Source organism: Zonotrichia leucophrys, chromosome 3, assembly GCF_028769735.1.
Source record: "Zonotrichia leucophrys gambelii isolate GWCS_2022_RI chromosome 3, RI_Zleu_2.0, whole genome shotgun sequence".
Classification (NCBI taxonomy): Eukaryota; Metazoa; Chordata; class Aves; order Passeriformes; family Passerellidae; genus Zonotrichia; species Zonotrichia leucophrys.
In genome coordinates this window covers 83,806,252-83,827,031 of record NC_088172.1, presented here as the reverse complement: position 1 = coordinate 83,827,031, position 20,780 = coordinate 83,806,252, and the positions used below count along the sequence as shown (strand labels likewise).

Here is a 20,780-nt window from a genome sequence, read left to right as displayed (position 1 = left end):
GGAGGCGCGGGAGGGGCCCGGCCCGCGGCCGCGGAGCGGGGAAAAGCCGGGGGCGTCACATCGCTGAAATCGCACGATGTGGGAATCCCTGCTGCGTTTTCTTTCTAAATTCAAAAAGTGATCTATTTATTTACCTGTTCAGTGAATTCCGGTGCGTTACCGAGTGCTGCGGTGTTACCATCCAGTTTGTCTCCAATATTCACGTTTTACGAGGTAAAAAAGGGCTGAGACGCGCTCCAGACCGAGTCCGAGTTAGTGTGACAACAGTCTTGCTGCTTAATCTGGAGATGCATTATTAGTCTGGTTTGTTCTGTGCAAACACATTTAATGTTCTTGTGGCTATGATTTAATATGTGTTATAGATATTTTTAGTGATGCAGCGATAGTTTGTCAGATGTAGGGAAAAAAGTATAAACTTAAATTTGTATATCAAATTAAAGTCTCATGATCCAGCTAAGAGTGTCTGACACAATCCATTACCCTTTGTCGCATCTCAGCAATTCTTCCCAAACTTTGCCGTGGCGGCTGCTGCCCCAAGCTGGTGGGTTGATTGATTGATTGATTGATTGAGGAGTGCTAGCAGGAATAGTGCAGCTGCTTTCTTAGGGTGAGATAAAGGGGAGACGACCACTTCTGTCCATACTTACGGCTACTAAGTGTTCATGTTGGCTTATAGTTGGGTTGTAACATGATGTAGTTGTGCCTGCTTTTTCTTGATACTTGCCTTGAAAACAGCACATTATGGTAAAATTAATGTACTTTTGAAAAACCTTTGGTGTATGTGTGCTTCCTAGAATATGGTAGGAAGATATTGTCAAGACTTTTCCTACTTTGGGAGTTTTGTGGTCTTTGAAGAAATGTTTTTGTGACAACTTTTGGCCGATGGCTATCAAAAATGCAAGTAAACAAGCTGTGACTCCTTTATGCTTGCTGTTTTTCATGAGCTGGAGAGAAAGATTAGCAAGGACAAGGTAGGAGCAGCAGTGGCTGACTGCCTGCAAGTGCCTCAACAATTGAGGATTTGTAGTCTCCAGTTTAATGTACACAGAAGAATTGACAGTAGGAAAACACTGAAATTCCAGAGCCACAGGAAAATCTTGAACCAAAGTTTGTACTTTTAAGACACAAAATTTACAAAAAGCAGGAAATCATTACGAAAACTTGCAGGAAATTGGGATTTGTTGTTTTAGTTCTCCTAAGGCCATCTATTTGAGAGTTTTTATCTTTATTTTCTATGGATGTGAAATTTGGGCATATGACTGTATTTTTCTGACAGTTCTTAACTACTGATAAAAGCTGCTGGAAGTTTTAGTAAGCTGTTGCAGCTTTCAGGAATGTTAAATTCTTACAGGTGTCATGAAAGTAACCACCTGAAAGGAAGAAAGATTCCTTGTGGCATAGTTTGGAGGAGAATTGTCAGAAGAGCTTGGCCTTTCGTGTTTCTGCTGCTGATGGAACTGCATTTTGGAGGTTACATGAAAAGGCTTAGGTTCCCTTAGTCAAGCACTTAGATATTAGCAGATCCATATAATGATTTTTTCCCCCATGCAGTCTGGAAGTTGGGCTATTTCTTTTCTTCGATTCTTGTCTTTTCCTTCTCTTGTCTTCTGTTTTAATTTTTTTGTTTGTTTGTTTGTTTGTTTTTTTTTTTTGGTTGTTTTTTATCACTCTCTGCACAGTTCCTCTGTCACATTCAGTATGTGGGTGCTGCTGGATTAGATGTGACATGATAATCAGATAGTTGTATGTGAGATTGGTGCTGCATTTGTTACAGAAACTATGCATAAGGAGTTATCTCAGATTAATGTTAGCATATAGAATCACAGCATAGGTTGGGCTGGAAGGGACCTTAAAGATCATCTCGTTCCAAACCCTTGCCAAGGGCAGGATGCCACTCACTAGCTCAGGTTTCTCAGAGCCCTATCCAGCCTGGCCTTGGGCACTTCCAGGGATGGGGCATCCACACTCTCTCCTTGCTTTAGGTTGTCTCCTTCCTTCTTATATCCTTCTGTCTATGCTTCCTTCCCTGTATCCTATTTGTAATTCTTGTTTCCGGACAGAAGCCCTAGAGGGCAGCAAAGCAGCCAAAGCGGTCAGAAGGTGCAAATTGGGCCCGTCTGAGGATTCTCTTTAGGAGCCCGTCGGTTTTTGATTCGTGGAGATTATGCCTTTCTTCTTAAAACGTGTTTCCCACGTCATAGTTTCAGGGGGAAGGCTTGTGTTTGGGCAGGCATCCTTGGGGATCAAAGTGGATTGCAACAGAGAGGAGGGGAATTAGGGAATGGACAAGTTGAAGACAAGGAAGGTGAAGCAGTGGCTTCTTCCCTTTCCGTGAAATTGCTAGAAAGTAGATACAGAAGCTCAAAAGGAAACAGCTTTCCCTATTCATCAATTAACTCAGCTTAAAACCTATACAGCTTCTGAGGATGCTCCACACAGGGTTGAGACCTTGTGCAATTTTTGTTAGCGTGGGTTCTTGGAGTTCATTGCAGACCAGACTCTGATTGGAGTGTGGGCTCCTGCATATTATTACCTTACAGTGAGGGCTGATGATGGTATTAACTGTTGAGTGGTGAGCTAGGGGAAGGTTTAAGAGACTGGTTATTCAGAAGCAACTAAATTCTTAGAACGAGGTTTTAACATGCCTATAGAATTATTTAGGGTGGAAATGACTCTAAAATTGAGTCCAACCACAAACCCAGCACTGCCAAGTGCTTCACTAAACCACATCCCTAAGTGCCATATCCATGCTGCTTTTAAATACCACCAGGGATGGTGACTCCACTGCTTCCTTGAGCAGCCTGTTGCAATGCTTGACTGCTCTCTCTGTGAAGAAAGTTCTCCAAATGTCCAATCTAAACCTCTTCTGGTGCAACTGGAGGCTGTTTCCTCCCATCCTGTGAGAAGAGACCAATCCCCACCTGGCCACAGCCTCCTTTCAGGCAGTTGTAGACAGCCGTGAATATTCCCCTCAGCCTCCTTCTTTCCATGCTTAACTACCCCTGCCCACTCAGCTGCTCCTCATAAAATTCGTGCTCCAGACCTTTCACCAGCTTCCTGTGGATGCTCTTCATACCCCTTGTGTGCCCATCTCAACTATAAATTTCTAACTCATTAAATTCTAGGTCAGGGGAAGTATTGCAGATCACATGTTTGTCCTTTTTATCTTATGGTGACAGTTTCATGCTTTCAGCTTTTTTGGAAAGAGCATTTTGACAGCTTCCTGTCTTGGGAATGTTGCCTTACACCATTTAAAATCTGTGTCTTTAAATATTTTTAGAAACAGGTCAACAGATTTGTGATGCTTCTCTAGAAAAATTATAGATAGCTGATGTGTGTTGTGTGAAACCCAGAGAAAATAGGATGACTGTGGAAACCTTTTGGCAATATCCAGCCTGGAAACTTGTGCTTTAATGTGAAGGTTTGTAATTGTTCCATAAAGAAAAGTAAGCTCTTTGTCGTCATTACCACATTAAGAAAAGCATGCCTGGGATCAAGGTAATTTCAGATAAATTACACTGCTTGGAGTCTGTTCACGCCTCTGCTGCAGAATATATAGGTGTCATCCATCAAATCCTGTGTTGCTTTTATATTGAACACAACTTGGCCTGCTGGGTGGTAAGTGGGAGGCTTAGAGTGGACAGGGTGAGATTTATTAGTTCTTTTTCACCGATGGTTGTTGCTGTGTTTCATTCAACATTCTTGAGTTTTTCAAGGACTTCACATTTTAGTGGAACAAGTGGAAGATGGTGGATTTTCTACAGCTCTAGAAAATCAGGCCTTCAGTCTCAAGCTACCATTTATTAGTATTTTTGAATTCTAGGCTTAATCTTTTAAGGCAGAAGTTAGTAAAAATTTGTTCTATATTAAAATGAAACAGCAAAGCATTTCCTGCCTTTCTACTGTTAATCTCCCAACTGAGATTTTTTTCTTTGTTTTCTTTCTTTTTGTAGTGCTGTTTTCCAGTTGAAGATTTCAAGAGTTATCTGCTTTCCAGATCTGAATGGAATCCTTCTGCATCAGAACAGGAAACTAATAAGGTAAATTATTCTTGAGAGATGAAGAAAGTAATTTTGTAGTTCTTTTGAGAAGTTAAAGGACTTTAGCAGCTGTAGACACTTTTTCCTGTTTAAATGCCTGTCACCAGGTATCATATATTGCCAAAATGTGAGACTCAGACCGTGTTGCACAGTATTAGTGGTAGATACATTGAATGGAGTGGGGAGTGTGAGGACTTGGCACTCTGTTAAAAGTAGTATTTTGAGATAAATTATTTGCTGCACTGTTGGAAGGCTTGTTCAGGAATGAGCTTAATGGGTTAGTGCTAACATCCATCTTGCCCAGTACTCTGATCCTGACAGTTCCACAGAGAAACTCAGTTTGGAGTGGGTGCCACAGTCTCCATTCTGTGTTGGCAAGAAGCCTATTCTTGGTCTTCTAAAGATTTAACTCTGAAGTGTAAAGCTTGGTATCTTTAAAAGATAATTCTTATTCCTATGGATGTGTTATGAAAACTTCTGTTCCACCTTTACGTATTTGTGGACTTGTTTCAGTGACTTCCTACATGTGAATTTTACTGACACTGTATGATTATATTTTTTTTGCCTTAAAAATAAAATATTTTCTCTTTTTCTTGACAGGAGGGACAGCTGTTCCTGCTCAGCCCTTTCAGTATCATTGTTTCATTTCTCTTCAGTTAATCTAAATATGTGGTGAGCTGTACTGTTTGCAGAAAGTAAGGAGGTTCTGTGTCTGTTTGAATATGATAACTCACTGTGGGAAAAGCTGAGTGTAGCTGACTTCATCTTGTGCTACATAGGTAACTCAGGACAACAGGTAATTTCAGAAATGATATATACAGATTTCTATATTATCTATTAAATGGTATCTACAGATACCATTTAACCCCTTATATTTTTACATACCCTTTTTAAAGGAAATTTTGGTAACAGCTGACAGTATGTCTTTGAATTAGAGCATTGACATTCAGTACTGTCAGTGAAGATTCTCAGACTGTGTATGAAGATCTTGTATATGTGGCTGAAGTGGTAGCACCTCTTTACAAATAATTTGGGTTTTGGGCCAGTTGTTTCCCACAAAAAGGAAAAAATATATTGAAATTATTTTGGTAAGCTAGTGTGCTTTTGCTTTGTCCTCTTTCACTTTTGCATAGTTACCTAAACCACTTTTCATAGGACTGTTCAGCAGAAAGCAGAGGTCACCTAATTGATACTTAAAGCTGTTGAACTTATGTAAGAAATGTAGTTTGGTTCTCCTGCACAATGTTTACATTTTGTGTGTTTGTTGTGGTTTGGGAGGGGTTTTGTTTGTTTTTCTAAATGCAAAGCAAGTGCTTTGATTCCATGTGGTTGGGGAAACTGTGCTAAACTTAGGCTTTACTCTTGTCAGGTTGCCTGTCCCTGTGCTAACTTCAGAACTTGAAGAGGTGACCTTTTGCTGTGAGGTAATGATGTTTATGCTCTCTCCTATGGATCTCTCCTTTTCCTTCCCTGAAGCAACATCACAAAAGGAATACACTGTGCAAGATTTTCTCCTTGCAGTTAATAGTACCAAGTGCTTATTTTGATGAGAAAAATGTTCTTTAAAACATTCTAGAATAAGAAAAGAAAATGCTCTGCTGTGTTACCATTTCTGTGTGCCTAATCCTGAAAAAGAGAGAACTTTGCCCCAAACACCTGACAGTTTGTTTGGAATCCAGCCAGTGTATGTAACTGGAAATTGAATTTCTAATCAGGAAAGGAAAATGAAGGGAGAATAAAGGAAGCATTCGTAATATGTTGGACAAATAATGTAAAATTACTGTAGCCCTCTGCTGCCCATCCATTTAAGAGAAATGTTATTGCAGGAGTAATCTTGGGGGATCTGAAAGAACCTGATGTTAAGAACTTCACTTGAGGAAGATGATGTATTTTTACATGTGGAAAAAAGGTGTAATGAGTGGTGTAGTAACCTGAAGTGGCAGCTTTTTTTGCTGTATGTCTTAGGCCTTGGACTGTCAGAACATTTTATGCTGCAGCACACTGGCACCTTCTGCTAAATTTTGTCCTCCATAGCTTATCCTACCTGGCTTCTTGTGATTTAAGGATGGGGGAAGGAGGCAAGTGGAAAGTGGAAAGTAACACTGTCTAGGGCCAAAAGAAGGTCCCTCATGTATTACAAGAGTTTGTATTTCTGCTTTCTATCTTGTTGTTTCTATAGAAAAGTCTACACCACTTGTTACAAGTCCCTGTGTTATGGAAGTGTGCTGGATTTTGAAGGTCAGGGCTGCTGGACTGTGTAGATATCAAAACATTACTGCTATTTAAGAGTCATATCTTTTCCTGCTGTAACTACTGTTTGGCTCATGTAATGATCCACAGTTCACATATACAGTTTAGGAAAGATCAGCAAGAACTTCCATTTTGAGGATATCTCTAAGACGGAGTTGCAAGCAACAAAAATATAATCATTAATGAATTTTTTATCATATAAGTAAGATTTATTTTTCCACATGGAAATTGTTATTATAAAACCATTTCACGGGAATTTTCTAGGAGTGCAAATGATTCTTTTAAAAGTATCCTGTTAAAAAACCCAGCAGCTCAACAACAAATGGATCAATATGGCTGTATCTGGCTCTTCAAGTTGTATTGTACAGTGTTTCCAGGAATGGTGTTCTCTCTTTTCCCGTCTGAGGCAGATAATGACTACATAAATATAAAACTGAAATCTGCAATTTTGCATTTGAGACTATGGATCAGTACATAAAGAGTTAATCTACAGTAGCAAAATTGTCCTTGGAAAGAATGAACTGGTCACAAAATTTCTGCTGGAGTGTTTGTTAAACTGAGAGGAAAAACAAAAGTTCATACATACACAACTTCAGGGTGAAAATGTTGGATACCACCAGGACCTTGCTATTGTTGGTTTCCACACAGTTTTTAGAAAAACACCCACTCAACTTCACTCTCAGCCAGTGCTTTAAATTCTCTTATTGCTGGAGATGATGTTTTTACTTGCTCTTACATAGTTCACTATCTTCCATCTAAATTGCATCCCTTTTGGTGAAGGTGGCTTTTGTCCTCAGTTAAATTAAAGTAATTAAAACTTGAAAAATGTTACAGTCTGGGAACCTGTTATGAGGTCCATTTGTGTTAGACTCATATTGTTCTACAAAACCAAAGAGATGGCCCAGGTTTCAGAGTTACACTCTGAGCCCACTGCCAGAGATCCCTCCCTATGGAAACTGCAGAACTGGCAAGGCCATTTTTGATATGTGATGTTTGTTGTGTAAACATACACTTCTAAAAAGTGCATTCCCAACCCATCCACTCATTCCCTAATTTCACCTTCCCATGTGCCACATGCTGTATTTAAGTTTGGTAGCTGCAGATAGGTCTGGATATTCTAAAAGAATGTCCTGATACCTCTCTGTACCATGTGAGTTTCTAAAGAAGCTTTTGTATTAATTAAATGGTAGCAGTCTGCTTCACAATAATAGATGGAAGCAAAAAAAAAAAGAATCTCCTTCTACTTGTAAAAAAATTAACCAAAATTAGAAAAGACAAACCTCCCTACCAGCAAATATGCAAGCGTTTATGAAATCAACAGCTCATGTGTTACTAGTTCCTAGGTATGAATAGGAGTCCAGTACTGATAAAGACCATGGAAAAAACTGCTTTTAAGATATCATCAAATTTAGAAAATTAGTAATTTTTTCCTCAGTGCAATTGTTGGAGATAACAGCAAGACACTAGTTAGAATGAGAAAGTTTGTTATCACTTTATTTAAACTTTAAATGAAGAAAAGGCAGTACTATGCTAGTTACAAAACCCTTCCCTCCCTCCCTCCCTGCCAGATTTATGCTCCTCAGTTGTTTGGCTACTTCTGCTTTTCCCTCCTACTGTCAAAGAATGCAACAAAGTTTTGTCTACACAGAAAGCAGTAATGCATGTGAGTAATGTGAGTAATGCAGCCTGTTGACATTAGTAAGTGGGAAATATGTGTTGAAATGCTAAACTCAGAAAAAATATGAAATAAAGTGACATGAGTTTAGTCTGCTTTTTAAACTTTTCTATTCTAGGTTTTTTTTTTTTTTAGGAGAGGTTGATTTCTGGCTGTTGATGAACCTTCCATAACTGAAAAGTACAAGGAACTGGTATGGTAAAGTCTTAAGGTAAGAAACTTTATTATAAAAGTATGTGACTTCAATGCAGGAATTCTGAGTACATGTAAGGCAAAACCTATAAAATATAAGCTCTGTGCAAGAAATTTATTCACTGTGCTGAGGGTAGTTTTATGCTGGGTACTCTTTAAGGTGTGTTTTTTGGAGAGGCTGCTTGGAAAGAAGCACTAGCAGTGCTTTTACCACTCTCAGCCTCACAGGTGGAATGCTTCTGTCCAGAAAACAAACAATGAGGCTTTTAAGACTGTTGGGCTTTTAAAATTTACCAAAGAGTATAATTTGGGGAGTCTGACTCAGTATTATTTGGGAATTCTTTGTATTATTACATTCTTGGAAAATGCTATCTAGTAGAATACAAAGAAAAAAAAAAACAGAGGACTTGCTAGCTAGCACAAGCATATTCCTAACTAGGAGTTATTTTTTCTGAATCTGGGCCTAAACCATCTAATTTTCAGTTTTATTCTTTGGACAGTATATAATGAAAACATAGGATTAAAAGTGGCTTTTAAAAATATTGTTATATTAGAGACTAATAGACAACAGTTGAGAGATAAAGATGCAATTAGTAATAGTACAATAATTCAGCCTTCAGAGCTCCTTGTTACTTTACAAAAAACAATCACCCAGAACTATGGGTTCCTGGGTTTATTGTGAACAGAGCATGCAGATAAAATTATTTGCTACAATTACTTAGCAGGGTCCTGCATTCTGTTAGAATTCAAGCAAACTGCATCCAGACTGCTTAATTTTGCCTTGTTTTGTATTGATCGAGAGACACAGGAAAAATTTAAATATTGTGTAAATAATGTGTAAATATTTAAATATTTAAAAAATCCCACCAAACCTGGAACCAAAGAAGCTATGGGTGTTTTCTGTCCCCTCTCTAACACCACCAGCAGGTCACTGCCTCTGCTCTGAGGCAGGGAGAGGCTGTGGCCATGCCAGGACAGGGTTGAGCCAAGAGGATTGAGCAGCCACAGCTGCAGGGACGGGAAGGGTGATAGTGGCTGTTGTCCCAAACAAGATGTGTGGTGACTTTATGTTTGGTTCTAGGAGTTTTATTTTTTTCTCTCCCTTACTCTGGAAATCCAAGATGCTTTCTCCCATTGAAGAGAAAGGAGAATGGAGATGGACATACTGTCCAAATGGGGAAAAAAATTTCTATGCCCTTTTGAGGTGTTCTTGAAGAAGGAACAGTTCCTCCCTGTTAGCCCACACTCCAAATGTTAGATGTATAAATAAAAACTGGCTGTGTACTCCCTCATCAGTTTTATTTTGAGATTTTTTTTTTTCTTACTTTCAGAACATTGGATTTTTTTAGTTATTGTTCCATAATTGTTACCCATAAAAACTCTGGAGGAAATTCAGTAATTCCAAAACTAGAAAAGTGTTAATATTTATTGTTAGGCAAATGTTATGGCTGCTTAAAAATATTAACATATCTCAGTTCCTAGGTCTACAGTCTGCTGTGTGACTGGATATTTCTTTTATTTCAGACCCCAGAAATAATTGGACCTTTAGGAACCTCAGGCTGAACTTGGTGAGTATCTCAAGATAGTGTAGAAATAAATGGAACAGTTTCAGTGGGATGCACAGATATCTTCTCAAAGTCTTTCCTTTTGCTGGACACATGTGCTTGTTAAACTACTGACTTGCCTTAGTTTTAAGGACTTTTGTTTCTCATTGCTCTTCCCACAAGATAGCAAATAAGGTTAATCACAAGCAACTAAGTATTCATGGATGTTATTTAACAGGAGGCCTTTGCCTGCATTCCTTTGGGGGTAAGAATTTGTACAATAATGACTGCTTTATTGATTTGAATGTAAAAATAAATAAATAAAGTTATAATTGTTTCTCCACCTTAGTTGGAATTCAGATTTCTTTTTTTTTGTTTAGTATCTGTATGGCAGTATAACTTGTGTATTACCTTCTGTAATTAGTTATTCTACCAATTAATGGGTTTTATTTTGACAATTTATCAAAAGCTTTATGGTAGTATACAAATTGAACTCAATTTAATGACTGAATGCTCTTTTGTTTTTAGGGTTGGTGGTAGTTGGTTATAACTGTGGGTTTGACAGTTTATTTTTTACAAAGAGCAAAAGGAAGTGTGCAAAACAGAGAAGAAATCAAAAAGACCTTAAATAAACCAGTTCTTTTCAATATAAACCAGCTCAATTCTTAGCCTATGAGATGTCCCTAACTACCATGTTTCTTTACCCATTTGGTGCTGTGACAATGAAGTGAGAAGTCCCAAAGTACTGGCAGAATCTAAGAGCAGAAGCCTTGTGGAACTTTGAGAGAACTGGGTTTGTCCAGACTGCGATGCAGCAAGAGGTGACAGATGAGCATTACAGCAACTTTTCATGCACTTGAAAACTTGCAAAAGGGTTGGTGATTTTTGTCACTGCAGAAGGAAGAATTTTTACTGGCTTCAGAGACCAGATGACTTAGTGGCATTTTAGGAAAAGCTTTCTCACAAGATTTGTTAGAGGTTGGAACAGATTGCCAAGAGACTCTAATGGCTGACAAAGGGAAAGTTTTTAAAGTTTCCTTAGTGTGTCTCAAGGGTGTGAACCATGGGATAAAGTGAAAGAAGTGAGCTCTGTCCAATTCCAGTGTTTCTATTTCATAAATGCTGTGGGGTTAAATGATCTTCCCATAAATTAATTCTTGGAACTGATGTTTTGAAGATGTTTGTGTGTATGAACACTGGAAGTTGACAGTCATGTTAGTAAATGGGTTGATGTAAACACAGGCTGCTGTCAAAGAGGGACGTGTCTTAGCTGCCCTTTTCAGGCTGGTTTTCAATTCAGTGGGGTGACAAATATGCACAGTTTAGATGAAGGCAAATCTGTCCCTTTGCAGCAGCAGCTGCTCAGTGTGACCATGGAATAGGAGCTTAAGGCTCTGCAGCCAAGGGATGGTCACTTATTGGCGTGATTGATACTACACATCCCGACCTAGGGCCTTGTTCAGGAAACAACAGCGTAATGCAAGCCAGCTGAATGTCTTCCATAGCAAACTATCACTTTTTATATAGGCCTTAAGTGAAGTGTTAGGTATTTAGTTCTGTACAGTAGGCTTTAGCAAACATGCAAATTAAGCAACTCCAGTTTTGAAATTTCAAAAAAAATGATAGCTGGAGAGAGGTAACCCACTAATAATGAAGTCAGACAGAGTACATGTCCTGCTTCAAGTGGGGCTTTACCTCCACTTCTGTATCATTTGCAAAATTTACCAGTGATGGTGAGAAAATGAGTATAGAATTCAAAGTAATAACAATAGGACCTTATCACAGTGTCCTCTGCTCTAGTGGTGAAAAATTCATACTGCCAGCAAGAATCATATTTTGCAGGGGGAGAAAGTCCAAAGGAGGTAGAAGATAGAGGAGAACTCTTCCATTTGTTACTGGGTCTGGCAGAGCTGGAGTTCATTTTCCCCCCAGCAGCCCCCAGAGCTGTGCTGTGCACTGGCAGCTGTAGAGCTGCCCATAAGACAGCAGGGTTCTGGCTGCTGCTGAGCAGCGCTGGCATGGTGTCATTGCTGTCACTCCAGCATCTTCCCCTCTCCAGGAGGGTGGGGCTGGGCAAAATCCTGGGATGGAACATAACCAGGACAGCAGACCCACTGACCAAAGGGATATTCCATACCATGTGATGCCTGCTCAGATACTGAAGCTAGGGAAAAGGAGTAGGGAGGGAGGACATTTGTTATTTACAGTGTTTATCCTGCAGAGCAGGCACTGTGTGCTGAAGCCCTGCCTCCTGGGAAGTGGCAAGACATCACTCACTGATGGGAAGTAGATAATAAAATCTTGGGTTTTTTTCCTTTGCTTGTGTGCACACTAATTTTTTTTCTTTTGCTGTAATAACATGTCTCTTCTTGACCTACAAGGGTTTTTTTTCCATCTTATTTTGCTGGGGAGGGGAGTGATAGAGCAGCTTGATGGGCATGTGGCACCCAGCCAAGGTCAATCCACCACAATTTGCTATAGCATTTTAGTCATTTGCAATGCTACAGGGTAGATGTAAAACCAATTTAGATAAAATAGCACCTTTGACATGAAACTTTGGATTAAGCAGGACACTGAAAAATTAGGTAATCAGAGGCTGGACCACTCAATGCAACATAAACTGCAGCCAGCCTAAACTTAATGGAGTTCCAGGAAAAAGTCTCCAGTTTCTTACTCTTAGGTCACCTCATTCCCACTTCTGATTCTGTACTTGCTGATTCAGTTTGAAACCTTTTTCCTGTAAAGACCTCAAAATTCCTGTAATGTCTGTCAGCTGCCAGGTGTCTCCTAAGTCACAGATATTCCTGCAGATATTCCAGCAGAAGCTAAGATACAGTGTGCACTTATTCCTCTGGCACCGTGGCTTTGAGGAATAACGAAACACTACTCTGCATCCCAGTTTTCCAAATCTCACTCTTGGTTGTTAGCAGTTGTGTAAATTCAGTGTCAAAGTCTACATTTATAATTTTGTCAGAGAGCTTAGAATCTCTTCAGGTTTGGCTGTGCTGCTGAAGCTAGCAGGAACTAAACAAGCTGGGGTCTTTGTATGGATTTGTTGGTTTTCTTAGTTTTTATAGAGATGGGGCAACTGAGAGATGTTTTAAAAGATTTTATTCTGTTGTCACTTTTGATTAAGGGTGAGACATAAAAGACATAAACTCAATGCTATTCCATCAGAAACTAACTTATTATCTGGTTACAATACTTTATAAATGTTTTTCAGCCTATTAGCTTTTGCCACACAATCCTGCTATTACTTCTAACACTAATCACCTAGATTTTTACCCTACATAGTCTTATTACAATATATCTTTCACAGTTCTAATTCTCTAAAACATCTAGTCTTTTTACAAAACCATATTTTAAAACTTATTAAAACTTAGTAGTTCAGTCTCTCTCTCAACAATGTTATCTCTATTCCATGACCTTCCTAAATCAACACACCTTATTTGTGTTTATATACTAATATACAAAATCATATGAGATTTCTGTCAAGTTTTAAAAATTCTTTATAAATCCATTTCTCACATGGATGGTTGATAGGGGTACTTAGATATGTAAAGATGCAAATAAATGCTTCTAAGGGCTCTTTTAAATCCCAACATTTCAGGGACAGTTGGTGGCCTTTTTGCAGCTTCAGGCCCTTGTTTTTTTTTTTTCCCTCCTAACCTGCCTCTGTTTGGCACCAGCAAATGCTGGTGTCCAGCATACAGATAATCAGTTTAAGAGAGGCTTGTGTGGCACAGCTAATTCCTGCCTGGCTCCCAGGGGCTCTGGGAGTTCCCAGGATCCCAGCTGTGTGAGGGGCTGATGGCACCAGCGTGCTCAGGGACTCCATCTGTAGTTGCTGCTGCAATGAAATTGTCACCTGCCTTCACCCCTCGAGTCTCACTTAAAAATGCTGTAGGTGGCAGGAGGCTGGTGGCAGGGAGATCAGACTTCTCGTGTCACAGTCAGTGTTTGGTCACAGCTGTGCTTTTAGAAAAACACCCTGAACTGGACCACGTGTGTGGCTGTGCTGGAGCTGCCTGTGGTTCCTGGCTCTGGTCCTGGCCCAAGCCTTACCCAGGACAGAGCAGGCTGGGCAGTGCCAGCATTCTGTGGGAACAGTGGTAGTGGTTAAAAATCTCAGCTGACACAGGCCATGGTGTTTGCCATGCTTTATTTGCTGGCACTGTGAGAAATAGCTTTTCCTCGAGCAGATGAACATGCAGAAACATACTCTCCATGTCTCCAGTATGCCTTGAGCTGTGGAGCCTGAAGGTGTTACACTTAATGAGGCATTACAGCAAGTAAATGCCAGTGCCAGCAAGAGAAAATATGCCTTTTAAATTTAAAAGATCTGAGTATTTTCCATTTACTGATAGATTGGTATGGGGGAACAACAAAGTTGATTAATCTCTGAGTGAAAGCTTGGTGTCAGTTAAATACCTCAGAGTTCAAGACCTGTCAAAGGTTATACTTAAACAGTTTGTCTCGCTGCTTCCACGGAGCTGTAAATCAGTCTGACCACTTACTACTAAGTGACCTTCTAACAGAAATCATCGCGGGCAAGCGTGGAGCGCGACCCGGGACGAGGGCGGCGAGCAAAGGCTCCGGGGCTTCGCGGGGACCCACCCGGGCAGGGACGTAGCGGTGTCTCCCGGGAGCTGTGAGCGGTCTTTACGCACTCCGCGTTTCTCACCGGCGAGGGGTCGGGCACGGCGGCAGCCCCCTCTGAGCGGGGGCAGAGGCCGGGGGAAGGCGCCGCCAGCCGCGGCCGGGCCGAGCGCTCTCGGGGCTGTCAGCCCGCGGCGCGGCGCGGCCCCAGACGATGGCGCTGCAGCCCCGGCGTTGCGGCGTGGCGGCGGCCGGCGGGGGTCGCTGCGGGGCGGGCCGGCGGCGGCGGCGCGGGGCTGCGGTGCGCGGGAGGCGGCGGCGGTGCCGCACAGCCGCTGGTGCCGGTCCCGGCGGGGGCATGAGGCGCGCGGGGCGGGCGGGCGGCGGCGCGGCAGAGCGCGGCTCGGCGCGGCCCTGAGCGGAGCCTCCGCGCCGCGCTGCGCTCCCGCTCAGCGACTATGGCCGGGGGAAGGCGAGGGCTGGTGGCGCCTCAGAACACGTTCCTGGAGAACATCGTGCGAAGGTCTAACGGTAAGGGGGCACCGCGGGCGAGCGCTCGCCGGCCGCCGGGAGCCCGCCGCGTCCTCGACGGGGATAGCGCCGGGCGGGGGGCGCCGAGACCCGGCCGCTGCCGGGCGGCTCCGCCGGAGCGGCGCGTCCAGGTGCCGGAGCCGGTGCCGGCTGCGCCGCCCGGTCCTGCCGAGAGCCCCCGGGCCGGGCGGCGGGGCTCGGGCTGCAGGTGCGCCCTCACGGCGGGCGCCCAGCGAGCCCCGGCCGGCCGTTATCCGCGCCCCGGGGACAGCGGGGACAGCGCCCGGCCCCGGGTGGGGGATCGGAGGTCCGGAGAGCGGCGGGGGCGGCGGCGGCTCCGGACCGGGAGGAGGTGCGGGGATTCAAGATGGTCCCTGGGCTGGGAGAGCCCGGTGCGGGGGCAGCGGCCAGGGCTGCCGGCCCGAGGTGAAAGGAAAGGGTTGTCACAAGTGAGGAGAGAGTTTGCCATTTTAAGGGCTGAGGGCAGATGTTGCTTTTTTGTTCTTTTTTTTCCTAGTGCACTGTAACCAGGTCTGTCTCTTGGAAAACTGTGGAGTGGAAAATGCCTCGAATTTCACAATTGCATGCAAATATGTATTAATGCTATCCAGATTCTTTCACTTAGGGACTTACCAAAAGCTGCTCCCTCTGTAAGCCGGCGACCATGCAAACGTTCATGGGTTTGTTTAACCTAGGCATGTGCATTTTTTTAAAGCCCCGAGCTCAAGTTGTGCCATTTTTTGATGTTCTGGTGACTTCAATGGGGTTACTTCAGGGATTAAGAACTTGTAGTATGGTTGAGAATATGAAGATCAAGCTTCTTTTGAAGACACGACGAGTTAATTAATTAAAAACATAGTCAGTTTGTTCTGATAAAGCAAAGACAATTAACCCTCTTGATAAGCAGCTAAAAACTCAAATGATCCCAAGAATGATTTTCAAATTTTTTTAATTAGGCAGTGTTATTGGAGAACTAGCCTTTGATAAGACCATATTTTCACATAAAATTCTGAGGCTCTTTTTATAGGTTATTTCTCTCCTCAACTTTCCTGTAGAAGGAAGGGGGTTGGAGGCTGCATTCCTGAAAAAATTACTTTCCAGTCTTACAGTGAATCTTACCCTCTTTTTTTTTTTATGTCTTTAAAAATGAATGTTACATGTCATCACATTCAGGCTGCTTCTCTAATCTTCCAACAACACTTATTGAAGGTTTTTCTCAAAACTGTCTCGACTTTGTAGATTATTTTCTTCATTAAAAACCAATTTCCTCTTTTGGCTTTCAGTGCCAAAGCCTCGCTGCAATAAATCAGTTGAGGCTTGGAGATGGGGGGGATCATGCAGCAGAAGCTGTGCTGTTTTGTCCTCTCTTCCCCCATTATTAAGAAGGTGTCATAACAGAGTGTGGTGCTAGACAGCACAGGTAGAATGACAGCACTCCATTTCCAAATGCTCAGCCAGTCCTGAGGGCTGTAATCAATACAAGTTTTTAGACTAAGCTTGGTGGGAAATGATGCACAGTTCAGACCTATGAGGATAAGCTTAGGGAATTGACTCAGGTTTAGAACCTTATTTCTTCTGTGATGTGCCTTCAAGTTTTTGCTGGACCCAATCCAGCTTTGCTGGAAATGTGGTGCTGTCACATACCCGTGTTGGATGAATCAGTTTTGTCTACCCTTAGTCTGTTTGGAGAGACAAGGATAGACTCCTTTGTCTCGTGCTGAGGCAGGGCTGTGCTGACCAGCACGGGGGCAGTATGGAAACATGCCACATCTCATCTTGTCTTGCCTGCTTGGCCACTGAGGTGATTTGGGATGCCCACAGGATGAGTGCTTAAATGGGCCCATAAAGCTTGAGGTTTGGCTCCTCTTTCTTGGTTTTGTTCAATTGGGCAGTAATGTGACCCACAATGAAGCTGTCTACGCCGTTTGGGATTTGCCAAATAAACCTTGGGCTTCTTGTCAAGCTTGTATTTGCTGGCACATGCAAGCAAGTTGAGTAATGCCAACAGATATTGGGTGATACAGATATAGGAATGTTCCTAATTTGCAGAGGATTCCCTTTGAAAGAGAGGAATTTTGTCATTGAACAGAAATAATGGACTAGGTGCTTCGTGTGAAGGAACTTGTATATGATATGGGTATCATCAGTCACGGGTGGACGGAAGAAGGAGTGTTTTGGGGCAGGGGGTGTTAACTCAGTGGAAGGAGCTGTACAGTGCTTACAAAGGAATGGACGTGCAGCTTCTTTGGCAAGCCTTGCTCTAAGGACAGCATTAATTACACCTTTATTTTACCAATAGTTTTGACAAGGAGTTCTTTGGACAGCCTTTCTGTCATGTTAGCTGTGGGACTGGTGAGCTGATGCACATTCTGTGGCTAAAGGTAGCAGCAGTGCATGTAGATGTGCAGGGCAGGGGTTTTGCCACTAGGCTCATGCTTGGCTCATGCACACCTTCTGCAGCAAGACTCGCCTCCAGCTCCTTTGGTCTGAATTGTCTGCTCCAGAGTTATTAGGAATGAGAGCTTCTTCACAGGCTGCAAATCAACTGAGACAGGCTCTCATGCACTGAATGCCAGCCAGAAGAGCAGTGCTGGGATTAGAGCAGCAAAGCACTGCCTTCCCACTCACTGGAGTAAAGAGAGCATGGGATGGCTTAGGTGGCACACAGGAAACATCTTCTAGACCTGTGGACCTTGTCCGGTCCTCTGTGATTTCTTCTCACACAAAGACCTTCTGCACGAAGTGTGAGCTTAATGTTTGTCCCTCTTTGAAATGAGGGACACCATAATTCTGATCATCTTGTATTTAATGTTCAAAATATATATTTCTATACTAGCCATGCCGAGCTAGAAAAAGAAATGTTGCGCGCAGTGGCTGGCTGACAAAAATTTCTTTGAAGCAGTGAAATATTTAAAGACCAGAACACCCAGTGGGACAGAAAATGAGCCCATGCTGTAACACAGTGCAGTATATAAAGAATCACTAGCCCCTGATGGTTACTGCTAATGTGATATTAATGTTTTTCTTGGTAATGTAATACATCCACAGTATACAAGCACTGTAATTTATAACAGTTATAAACCTGGATCATGGCCAGGACACCCAAGTCAACTGGTGCAGCTTATTGTAGAGGTTATTTGTAATATTCCAATGCTTTATCAATATCTGCAGAAAAAAATGGTTTTGGTTTATGTAAATGTCAGCCAAATTCTTCAGTCCTTCCCTGGTCAGGATTCTCATTGAGATGTGTGATAATTGTGCATGGATGAGGATGGCAAAAGTAAGTCCTGTGTTTACATGGCTTTGGAATTTCAGTGGAAATCACAGGTACTTTTCTAATTTATGGACAAAATAAGGAGATTGGAAGAAGAGTAAGTGGGAAGGCATAAGGCTTGTGTGAATTTAATTTTCCTTTCACAAAATCCCCTGGGAACACACTAAGGAGACATCAGTTATGGAAGCAAACTTGCATCTTTTGATGGAGAATGCAGAGAGTTCCCTGAAGAGGGAAAGAAAAAGCACCTTCAGACATAGATCTTGAGTATAACAGACATTTGCATGATTTATGGCATTGCTTTCATTACAGGCTATAAAATTCCCAGTACAATAAACATTTTGCATCCTGGGCATGCTAACCTTGTACCATCATCTGAGACCTAGGAGAGAAATTAACTTTGTTGTAAACACTTCTGAAACTGAAAAGACTGTTTTTGTGTTCAGCCAGAGAAAAATGCAAAGGAAACTTAACAGAGAATGAGGAATGAAAACAGCAGACCTTCAGAAACTGCAGGAGGACAGCTTGTAGGTTCTGTGTTAAGGACATTTTCCCAGAAGAGAATGAAACAATGGGTTTTATTGCTTCCTGATCTTCCTTCTTTCCCGTGTTAACAACTGTGGAGACACATATATTTTCATATACATTTTCATCCATGCTTTTCTCACAGTTGATCAGTACATTGAAATACCAATTCACTACTGACAATCTTTTTTTCTCAGTATCACTGGAATTGAATGTAAATTTTTTTTTTTTCTACTGGCTTTTACTAGGCCAGAAGTCTAGTTTTGAATGTGCAGCTTTATGCATTTAGGAATGTACAACCTGATTCTGTTAAAATTACTTTTATAGATAGTAAGGGAAAAAATGTACAGCACAGAGATGACAGGTAATGTGCTTTAAAATTAATGTTCTGAAAGCTCAATAACTTCTCCTGTGATAATTCAATGTATCAATCCAGTTTTACATTAAATCCTAGAACAAGATTATAAAACAAATCTTAATGAAACCCACTCATTGGAGAATTGGTTAATGCATTTTTGTAACTCAGATAAAAGTGAGTGGGGAGTTGGGTCTTGTCTCAAACACTTTTAAGGCTATAATCAGTAAATCAAATGCCTTCTTTAAACTAAGAAAGACTCATAATCAATGCAATTAAAGTATGCCTTTTCTGGATTAGTGTTCAGATCATATGGGATGGGAAAAACAAACCCCCTGATCCGCTGAATGATGAACTCTCACTGCTAAACAGTGGCTTTGTCCTTTAATAAGAGTGGTGCAGTGTCTGATGCTTACCTACTGATGAACTTCCTCCTTTGGGAAAATCACCTGATTATGTCATTCTAACATCACATGTGTGTAAATGTTGTGGGATTTGTGTTTTAGTGTTTATTTTTGGGGTTTTTTTTGGGGGGGCGGGTATGTTGGATTTTTGGTTTCTCAATATGGATAGTACTTCAAGGATAGGTGAAAAATCATGCTGTCCATAAAATACAATGGACAGCACCTTTGGCACAATTTCAATTTTTTTGCCATTTCAGCTATTCTTACTTTGTTACTTTGCAGTAATGTGCTTTATATTAAAAATATAGATAATTATGGAGTTTTTATGGCTACAAGTGTTAGAATGATGCATAATTTTCAATTTAAGCTTTTCTCATGGTAGATGCCTGCCATGAAGTATTTTCTATAACAATGCAAAGTAAGAATGTTGAGATGGAAAAGGTAGTTTTTTGTCTATTCTGCTGGCTGCAATTAGCATTCATTTTCTGTAATGATTTAGAATGACTCACTTGAAGTTGTTGCTTTAGTTGGAGTCTCTTGTTATTTGTGGAAAGACTGAGGATACAAATTTAATAATTCTTTTCAACTTGCACTTGCACTTTGCTCTGGTGTACACATGACAGTGTAAGTCATGTTTGCATAAACATGAAATATCTGTATTTAGGGAATTGTGCTCATGCTGTAGCAACCAAGGAACTTTTAAATCAATTTTGTTTTGGAAATTAAATACATAGTTATATAAAACTTTTATAAAACAGCCCAAATGAACCTATCTATAGGGGTTTATGGTTTTTGTATTACAGTGAGCTTAAAAATTTTGACCTCAATATTAAGGATGGATGATTTTGAGGCCACTATATCATTATCCTATAGAATGATCAAGTTGTTCCGTGGGATATTTAAGCACTGAAGCACTTCCAGTGTAGGGATGAATACAAGGGGATACTGAGTGAATGTGAGTATTGGTGTAACACCACTGGCTTCCACAGGAGGATGTGAGTGGAAGAGCAGAATTATTCCTTATTATTTTTATTTTACCACATGAATAGTCTTTCTGTCATTTGAGCAGGTCTGTACTTGCCCTGACTACAGTTACAGCACTTCTGTTAGGATGAAAATGTGGTTGGTCCCAGAAGTGCAAGTCTCAAATCACATATGTGCAAAGAAAGGATCGAATAAATGCTTGAAATTCAGTGTGAATTATTTGAACTGACTTAGGGCCATATTTTGATGTCAGAAATTACATCTGAACAATGTAGCTAATCAGTGTGACTAAGTACTTCTGGTTTACTTTTTTTTTAAAGCTAAGACTAAACATGAGCAAAGATTCATACATACCTATCTTTTGTTAGCAATTTTGACAGGCCTACTTATACACAATGTTTAATTTC

At 41.3% G+C, this 20,780-nt stretch overlaps 1 protein-coding gene and 1 long non-coding RNA gene across 7 annotated transcripts in view; both read left to right on the top strand.

The window, feature by feature from the left end:
- Positions 1-1,684: 1,684 nt before the first annotated feature.
- LOC135445892 (uncharacterized) lies at positions 1,685-10,027 on the top strand. 3 transcript variants are annotated; one of them, XR_010439632.1, is made up of 5 exons: positions 1,685-4,040; positions 4,641-4,836; positions 5,410-5,464; positions 8,101-8,176; positions 9,682-10,027. It is a non-coding gene; the product is annotated as an uncharacterized LOC135445892 (long non-coding RNA). The 3 variants fall into 3 exon arrangements; XR_010439631.1 differs by having other exon boundaries at positions 4,641-5,464; XR_010439630.1 differs by having other exon boundaries at positions 4,641-8,176.
- Positions 10,028-14,676: 4,649 nt separating this feature from the next.
- The window catches only part of KCNH1 (potassium voltage-gated channel subfamily H member 1), a 182,522-nt gene continuing 176,418 nt past the window's right edge, over positions 14,677-20,780 (top strand). For all 4 annotated transcript variants that reach the window (XM_064709047.1, XM_064709046.1, XM_064709044.1 and 1 more), the window contains exon 1: positions 14,677-14,831. In XM_064709047.1, the coding sequence (XP_064565117.1) occupies positions 14,759-14,831 (73 nt within the window). In that variant the 5' untranslated portion in view covers positions 14,677-14,758. The remainder of the gene's footprint in view (positions 14,832-20,780) is intronic.